Here is a 9,558-nt window from a genome sequence, read left to right as displayed (position 1 = left end):
TCAGGGGCTTCAGAGGCCGGTTGTATAAAAGTTAACTATAGTTAGTTGACAGAATTGACCAATCGGAGTTTTCTGAGTTGACTACGATTTAACTACGCAAAATTTAGTTAAGAGTTTTATACAACTGGCCCCAGGATTTAATACTAAAGGATGGCGGAATATTTAGTTAAAATGTCATTTCTAGGTCCACTTTTAAATTCATTTCAGGAAAACATCTTCACATTTTAACTGAAAATGTTTATAAAGATTGTTTGAAGAACCATGAAACTAAAGTTTATCTTATCGCTATATTTGCTGTGCATATCACTTGCAACGGTGAACGTCGAAATAATTGAAACTAGTGCAAATTACATTTGCTACAATTCCAGTCTCGAAGGTAAGGCAATGATTATTGAGAATTTTTGAAATTGATACTTTAAGACCGCGTTTCCTTTTCGGCAAAGACATGACGATTGTAGCTCTTCCTCATGCAGTGATTGATTTGTAACGTTTTTCACGATCACTAACGTAGCCGTAAGGAAGATACACGGACATCATTTCTTCTGAATACTTTTCATTCACATTGCAGTTGATTGGCTAATATCTTTGGTCTACAATTAATCCGAAAACCAACAATGGCACGTCATAAACGACGAATGTTGCGTATTTTAATCAATTATTGGACGAGGTCGAGCAAAATATCGTGATTTGTTGGTGGCGAGAAGATCCAATTATTTGCCGATGCCGAAGGCAGGGCCACTAACAAATCACGTAATTTTGCAAGAACCGAGTTCAACAATTGTTTTATCATTCACTTATATAACTTTTTTTGGTATTTTCCGCGTTTTTCTCTTCGAGTAAGCATATTGCTTACAACATTGAAGCAAGTGCGCATGCTCAGAGTATTATTTGTAGCTGAGCAACGTTTACAACAAATGGCATGCTCAGACCATTATTTGCACGCAGTTATTTCCGGGTAAATTAGCCAATGAAAACTGAGAAAACAATAAAGTGATCGAATGATAATAGAGTTTATAGAGCTGAGAAACAGAGAGCTCGATCATAATGAATGAACTAAAGTGGAGAATATTGTGGTTGAAAAAGAATATTATTCAAACAATACTCAATTATGAAATTACAAATTTTACCCCGTTTGATTGTCATTATAAGATTCAAAATGCGTTGGTTTTTGCGTTTCTTTAGTTTCGCCTTGATATCATTATCTATGCATTCCTTATATTGTATATCATTCATTCACTTAGCAATTAACGACGACACTTTTTACTCCCAGAATTCCGACTAAATGCATCAGTTGTTAAGACAAAAGTCCTTTTTAAATGGATAGATTGCGTGATGGAGTGTGCAACTGAGATATGTTGTAGATCTATCAACTTCAAAAAGAGATTGGCTTCAAAAAATGATTCAAATTGTGAAATGTTACACAATGTCGTTTACAATACATCTGAGAGATTACTGGAGAAGAATTCCTCTTATAATTATGTTTATCTTCTTAACCCACAAAAGGTATGATTTAGTGGCATAGCTGTTATAGCTGTTGCGTTATTTGAGATCAACTACTTGTCACCGGAAGCATTTCAACTTAAACCTGACTGTTTTAGCAAAGTTTAATTTTGTTGGATGGTTTAGAGTGGTAATTATCCTCCATTGCAAACAACAAGGAATTAATATTCTTCATTACAGGGTTACAATGAAAGTTGTTTTAAAAACACGTCCGATGAAAATGAAAAAGGTATGTGTTGATGATAGAAAAAATTAAAACAATTCAAAACCAGGTGTGGATAATAAACCCTTGGACAGTTTGATGCCTACAAATGCGCTTCATTCATATTCCATTCTTATGAAGTAATTTCAATGGAAACGATAGTCAGGGAGAGTTTGCCAAAAGTGTTTAACATATTCTTATTCTGAATAATTTAGTCAAAAACTGCGCTGATATATACAATAAAGGAATAAAAGACAATGGTCTTTATGAAATTGATCCAGACGGAAAAGGAAGCTTCAAGGTGTTTTGTGATATGACAACATCAGGTGGAGGATGGACTGTATTTCAACGTCGTCTTGATGGAAGTGTTGACTTCTACCGAGGATGGCAAGATTACAAACAAGGTTTTGGTAACTTGAGCGGAGAATATTGGCTTGGTCTTGACAAAATACACAGGATGACAAATATTTCACAAAATGAACTTCGTATCGACATGGAAGATACATCTGGGCACACCAGATACGCTCATTATGATTCATTTATTGTCAGCAGTGAAAATGAGAAGTACAAGTTGGAGGTTCGAGGTTATGATGGTAAGCATTTTACATTAAACTGAGTTTGATATTATAGGATTGTCCAGCTCTCTTTACAACCTCTTTACAAGCACCTTGTATTAAAGTCACATTTCAAAATACTGCATCCAGGCTCGTTCTAACGAATTAAAAGTATGGCAATGGAAAAGTTATCTTTCATTCTCAAGACTTTACGAACGACGACTTTTTTTCAAGTATTTAAGATGAAATTTCAGTCAGCTTGTTGTGATATTTTTATTACTATTTTCCTTCGAGAAAATGCAACATCCGTGACACATTTTACTCCCAGATTCGTTCCGCATTTTATCCGCAATATCCGTTCCGTTCCGTCGATAGAGTTTCGCATCCGTATCCGCATAATTACAGTGGCGGATTCAGAGTTAGGCATAATAAATTGGTACTGGTGTTTATTTAAAAATATTCGTTGGAAATCCATGATCAATTCCGTTGTTATTAAGGTATTTATTAGGCCTTTTTAGTTTATTCTGCCTAACCCTAAATCCGACACTGCCGATTTAGCTATTAGTACACCTCGAGAACGAGCAAACCAAACCCCCAAAACGATCATGAGGTCGTAAATAAATGAACGAATGATTGGGCAAATTTAAATTTGAATTCAAACGAACAATTCGCAAACGCCAGTTCGTATTTGATGTATTTTAAATTAATCATTTTTATATAGGTAATAATTATTTCGCAACTGCACGATTTTATAACTGGACCGTGTTCTAAGATAAATTTCCACTTATATTAATGCCGAAATTTTTATGTTAATCGCGTGATCGCAGTGACTACCCCTAAATCCGCACCTGATTTTATCATGGAAATTGCACTTCGTGTCAAAAATCTCGTGTCACAAACTTGTGCATGATCACAAATCGCACCCCTGCTTCGCGGTCGAACGCACTCCTATTGACCTATTCGTTCTATTAAATTATTAATATTTAAGAGGTCATGGATATACTTTTACATTAAGGTACAGCAGGAGACTCGTTGAAAAAACATAACGGTATGGCTTTCACTACCAAAGATTCTGACAATGATATTGATTCAAAACGTAACTGTGCGATGAAATTCAAAGGAGCCTGGTGGTATTGGGGTTGTCATGATTCCAACTTGAATGGTTTGTATCATGATGGCGCACACACATCGTTTGCTGATGGAGTCAACTGGAAACATTGGAAAGGATATGATTATTCACTGAAATCAACATCGATGAAGATACGACCACGTGAATTTGGAAAAAAGAACTAAAGGTTTTGAACAATAAAGAACTAAAGAAAAAAATGTTTACTTTGTAAAAAGTGTAGTGCACTAACGCGTATTTTGTTGTTTTTACAAACATTTAAAATAGTGTAATACGTGTCGTCGTATATTTACATAGAGGAGATTCTTCTCCTACGCCTATCTTAATCCGAAGTCAAAGTTCAGAAAATAAACTAACTGTATAAAAGTGTGTTTTAAGTATATAGTTAAATAGAAGCAGCTAATTTTCAGCGATATCTTCGTTTGCCACATAACATGTAAAGCAGAATAGCTACGAAGGAAATAGGAACTTGTGTAATTTGAGTTTTAAATATAGACTGTGTGTGTTGTACGCAAAGTGTGGCCTTCCTGGGGTAGATGAGCTTGGCAGACTTTAAGACCGCGAGGTAATAACGTGCACGCAATACGAGAAAGATGGTGAATTACCAGCAGCAATATGAAATGGATGTGGCACACAACTTTGAACATTTAGTATGAGTTCTGATTAGGACAAAACAAAGACTTGTTTTGGTGCGGAGTTGTCCCTCCTGTATGGTCTTATCCACATTGCCTAAATTTGTGCTGCTAGAAGAAAACTGTGATTCTACTCTACGCATGCTACCCTTGATTGGCGATTTTTCTATGCGGTAATTTGCCTTTTTTCGGCGACGACGATGAAAGACCACCTGCCGGGTTTAATTATGTTTTTTGTCAACCGCCCCTTTTCAGTCCAAACGCAATTAGCCAATCCACAAACGGTTAATATTATAATAACAAAACTGTAATAACAATATATTATTTCTCGGCTGTAAGTTTATTTATAAATCTAAATCGAAGTCTGCATGGTTTTTCGATATACATAGTTAATATGATTTCAAAAGAAACACCAAAAGAACGCTTAAACCAGGACAAGATGTAGAAGAGCCAGCGCGGAAAATGTAAATGCCACTGTCGTTGTTTGTGTATGAGGCGACAGAATAGATGTCTGACTCTGACAGTGATATATATTTCGGAGGATTTGTACATCATATATTATTTATGTATTTATAAATACACAGTATGTGAGTGTAATCAGTAATTTTTTTCCCCCAGTGAATTTGCCTGGCATTGAAAATAGTATATGCATGAGAATCCTACGCCTCAATAGATGATAGAAATTCTCAATGTAAATAGGTATGCACTATCCGCAATCATATAAATATATGACGGTAGAGACTTGGCGACTTCTGATACGTTTCCATCGAAAGCATTTCGGCTATTTGAATAATTTAATCTCCTGTACAATAATACAGCGTGAAGATAAAATAACGAGAACGCTACTACGCTCAGCTTTTATATTTATATTTGCCAACATTTTCTTCCACGTAAAGTACAACAGGTATATAAAATAGGCAGAACGGTATCATAACTAGTAGGTAGAACGGCTAAAACATGCTTCACATGGAGTAAATCATTAACGCTATCTCTTTGCTCGCGTTTAAGAATCAGTTCGTGTTTCCGCTCGAAAATTATTTAATTTTAGAAGAGCGGACTATTTGCATACTGACTCTGCTGACGAAGGCCCTCATGCAGGTCGAAATTTCGAGAAGTGTTTTGTCTATTTTAGGCAGCTGTTATACCACGTTTGATGCTAAGTTGTTTGAAGACGCTGCCACGCTGCTCCCTGGTTATTTTGGAACTTATCTACTTGATCTATATCAGAAAAAATCATGCCAGGCGGAGGTCGCTGTATTCCGCACTTGACACATGTTATCAGACCTCGAGTATTGAGCAAAACGATTCCGAACAATTTACTATTCTGTGCCCTATATAACCGAAGTAGATGGATGGAATTGAAAATTGCTTCCGTGAAAAAACGACATAGCAACAGTAAAAAAAAATTTACTTGATTTTAATGCAAAGGAAAATTTCACATCAGCTACACAGATTTAGGATAAACAATTAAAGAATATTTTAAAAAAAGGAACAATTAATAATCTTAAATAGAATTCGTCCATAAGCTTTTCTGTATTTCATATGTCTCATTCCGTAAATGAAAGCATTCACGATGGAGTTTATCCCATAAATTTCATAGTGAACAACTACGTACCAAATCTGCTGGCATGAATCACTACAAAGGTTGCGAAACATGGTACCGATTACTGTTGGTAAAAAACAACAGATAGCCAACACAGTAATTACTATAAAAAATGTTTTCATTTCTGTAAACGCTTGAAATAAACGGAGTACAACCCTGATCCTGCCTGACTTTTCGTTGCCTTCCACCATAGAATCATCCATGATTCGTTTCCGTTGTTTTTGAGCTACACTTAAAATTTGGAAATTCAAAAGGAATATTACGGTAAGCGGAATATAGCCAAGAGGAACTAGTAATGGATATTCAATGCTGGGAGATAAAGCGCAAAGGCCTCTGATTCTATTGTTAAATCTCCCATAGTGAACGTGAAATATAACGTAAAGACAACAAGCAGTCAACCAGACTCCAGAAAAAGCCAGAAATACTCGTCGACGTGTCACAATCATGGGATATTTCAGAGGTTTTTGGATGAATAAATAACGATCAACAGTTATTAAAAGAATTGTAGCCACTGATGCGAACGACAATGACCAGATGGTAGAACGACTTAACTTACAAAACAAGTCCTGATCACTTTCAATGTTTAATATAGTCTGAATAAACTCGATGATCCATAGTGGATAAAATGTTAAACACACGAGAAGATCCGCTAATGCCAAGTTTGCTATCAAATAAGATGTCGCTGTCTTTTCTTTACACAACAAAATTGTGTATATTATAACTGTGACATTTCCCAATACTCCAATAATCATCGCTATAAATTTAAAAGCAACTGAGAAGATAAGAACACTGCTGGAAACTGAAACAAATGTTGTGCCATTAGTCATTTTTGAGATTTGATATCGCTGTATATTAAAAAATGACTGCCAGAATCAGAGATGTTAGACTGAAAAATACGATAAGTCGATATACACCTGTGCGTTGAATGACAAATGCATGAAGGCAAATAATTATGATAAGTTTAAGCTAAGTTTGTTCAAAAAAGCTAATTATCATATTAAATAATGCCACGCGTAAGCCAGTTTTAGCAACCTACATTAAGTCAGCAATTATGATATTGAGGATATTCATTGTCTCGATGTGTTTTGAAATTAAGAAACGAAAAATACTCGAGAAACCTATTGCATGGAATTGCAATGCTTGTTGAAGCATTGCAATTCCATGCAATAGGTTTCTCGAGTATTTTTCGTTTCTTGAACAACCTTGAACGACTATGAGAGATTTGTTTTGATGAATTTATGTTCATTTAAGATCTAGGAGGAAATATTTGGACAGTTCATCTGATAAATTATCTGTGAATGAGTACAAGGAAATGCACGGAGCGTCGTGACTGCGTCAGGAGGAACTGATCTTGCGTGGGTTGTCATAATATTGACCGATAATGATTTCACAGCTTGCATGCTCAGTTAAGATCGTCGTTTTCAAAATACTGAAACGCTAAACTCCGACAAATAAGGGAAGATTGACTCCTGACTTGCTCCTTCAGAAGAATAAATAATGTTAAATTTAATGAGTCATTATTGGACTTTGTAAAATATTAAGGTTATTAAAATTGTTTATCATCATACACTATAAATTCAACAGGGTCAAAACGATTCCAAAAGAGTCGTTTTGCAACCTTAAAATGACTCTTTTATTTATAGCAATATTTCTTTTTCTTTATTGCTGCTCCAGCACGATATTCTTCTCAATAACAATCATTATTAGATGACGTGTGAAAACATTAATATAGCTATACAAATTATAATTATATACGTTTTCAACTCATCGAAACTCAGACGAAATTCATTATGGCGCACAAATGAAGTCATCGAGAACTTGAAGTCCAGAAAATTTGGCCTCCAAACTTCTCCGAATGCACCAGAATGAACGACGTTTTGCCTGCGCCTGTAGATTATGGTCTATTAGTTGACATGCACCGAAGGACGCATTCGACGTTATATATATATATCAATTATGTAAATATCCAAACATCCAATATGTGTAATGTTGCAAATGAGACGATGCTCGTTGAAAACAATTACTCGAGCGCAGACTATTTTTCTATATATTTATGGCATTTTTCGTTACGGGTTTATAGTATGGGCCTGCGGACAACACACCCCGTATATTTGAACTTAACACTATTAATTATAATAACTTGTAGGTACACCACGTAAGTATTAAATACTGCAAAGCTTTCGGTCCGTTAACCCGGACCTTCATCAGTGCAATCATATCATATTGCACTGATGAAGGTCCGGGTTAACGGACCGAAAGCTTTGCAGTATTTAATACTTACGTGGTGTACCTACAAGTTATTATAATTACTAAAGTCGCCATGCAATCATACAAGAAAATTAACACTATTAATTTTTATATGCATCCAACATTATAAATAGTCAGAAAACTATTATAACATGCATGCACGAAATGACCGTGAAAGTTTTCATCTCACACGAGAAATAATAACTCATAGTCCTGTGGGACGAGTTTTCGCTCAGCCGGCATGAATAAACCTTTCTTATAATGACGTCAAACGCGGAAAGTGTGATGTTACATGAAGTTAGATTGGCTCGATAGTTTTGTGGAGCCAATCAAATTTCATGTAACATCATACTTTCTGCGTTTGACGTCATTATAAGAAAGGTTTATTAATATTACAGAGATATAAAGCAGTCTTTTACAAACAAACATCTATTCAGTTGAAATTACCAAACTGCGATTATAGATGGACTTCTATAAAACTAAGTCTTACTGCCTTCAATAATTATGCCACCGCGAGCACGTTAGAGGGCGCAGAGTAATCCACGAAGTCGAGAGAAATTTGATTTACGATCGTTATAGAAGGAATGACGCTCGCTAGGATGACATCTACAGTCATAATGTCGAATGAATGTGCGTTTGAATGCACATAAGCTACATAATAATCGATCAGCGTGCAGGTGTTTTAAGATTAGAATATATTAAACTTGCGTTGAAAGAACTTGTGCAAAACAGAACTGCAAACTTATTTTCGTTTATGAATATAATTTATTACACTAAACATGCAACCAATGCGAGACAGGGATTTTACGGTAACGAACAAATTTGGCAGTCTCAGGCAATAGGGAACAATTTATGATCTTAACGTAAGTTTCGTTCGTTAATTAGGCTATAAGTCCTTCGGTGCATGTTAACTAATGAGAACATTTATGGGCTTTAATTTATCCACCAAAAATTGGCTGCTTGAGTGATATCCCACCCTGTAGTTCTCTTTGATTCCATGTATGCATGTAGCGCTTATTTGAATAAAACTAACAACATCATTCATAGTCGAGCTTTCATATAGCTTTTCTGTATTTGCTCTGTTTCATTCCGTAAATAAAAGCATTCACAATCGAGTTTATTCCACAATCGAGTTTATTCCACTCCCGTTTCGCACTCGAACGCACTCCTATTTGTTCTATTACATTATTAATTTTTAATGCGTCATATACTTAATTTTTACATTAAGGTACAGCAGGAGACCTGTTGAAAAAGCATGACGGTATGGCTTTCAGCACCAAAGATTCCGACAATGATATTGATTCAAAACGTAACTGTGCAGCGAGATTCAAAGGAGCCTGATGGTATTGGCATTGTCATCATTCCAATTTGAATGGTTTTTATCATTATGGCGCACACACATCGTTCGCTGATGGAGTCAACTGGTACCATTGGAAAGGATATGATTATTCTCTGAAATCAACATCAATGAAGATACGACCACGTGAATTTGGAGAGAAGAAATAAAGTTTTTGAACAATAATTAACTCAAAAGAAATAAAGTTTACTTTAAAGTAGTGTAATACGTGTCGTATATTTACATAGAGAAAATTCTTCTCCTCATCCGAAGTCAAAGTTTAGAAAATAAACCAACTGTATAAAAGTGTATTTTAAGTATAGTTAATTAAAAGCAGCTAATTTTCATGACAGCTATA

At 35.3% G+C, this 9,558-nt stretch overlaps 1 protein-coding gene across 1 annotated transcript; it reads left to right on the top strand.

Annotated features, from left to right (window-relative positions):
• Window positions 1-1,332: 1,332 nt before the first annotated feature.
• LOC114534820 (ryncolin-1-like) lies at window positions 1,333-3,549 on the top strand. Its single transcript, XM_028556292.1, has 4 exons — window positions 1,333-1,503; window positions 1,681-1,729; window positions 1,909-2,295; window positions 3,272-3,549. The coding sequence occupies exons 1-4, from the start codon at window positions 1,333-1,335 to the stop codon at window positions 3,547-3,549; spliced, it is 885 nt and encodes a 294-aa protein (XP_028412093.1).
• The last annotated feature ends 6,009 nt before the right edge of the window (window positions 3,550-9,558 follow it).

This window comes from Dendronephthya gigantea, unplaced genomic scaffold (genome assembly GCF_004324835.1).
Source record: "Dendronephthya gigantea isolate DGI-Jeju-01 unplaced genomic scaffold, DenGig_1.0 000107F, whole genome shotgun sequence".
Taxonomy (NCBI): domain Eukaryota; kingdom Metazoa; phylum Cnidaria; class Anthozoa; order Malacalcyonacea; family Nephtheidae; genus Dendronephthya; species Dendronephthya gigantea.
The sequence above is the reverse complement of the archived record's forward strand: the minus strand, read 5'-3'. Positions and strand labels throughout refer to the sequence as shown.

What these genes read in the sequence shown, in the direction of transcription:
- LOC114534820 (XM_028556292.1), top strand. Translation starts at nt 1,333, where the DNA reads ATGGAGTGTGCAACTGAGATATGTTGTAGATCTATCAACTTCAAAAAG. An exon ending in GTCCGATGAAAATGAAAAAG is followed by an intron (nt 1,730 to 1,908) that starts GTATGTGTTGAT and finishes TTCTTATTCTGA; the next exon opens with ATAATTTAGTCAAAAACTGC. An exon ending in GGAGGTTCGAGGTTATGATG is followed by an intron (nt 2,296 to 3,271) that starts GTAAGCATTTTA and finishes TTTTACATTAAG; the next exon opens with GTACAGCAGGAGACTCGTTG.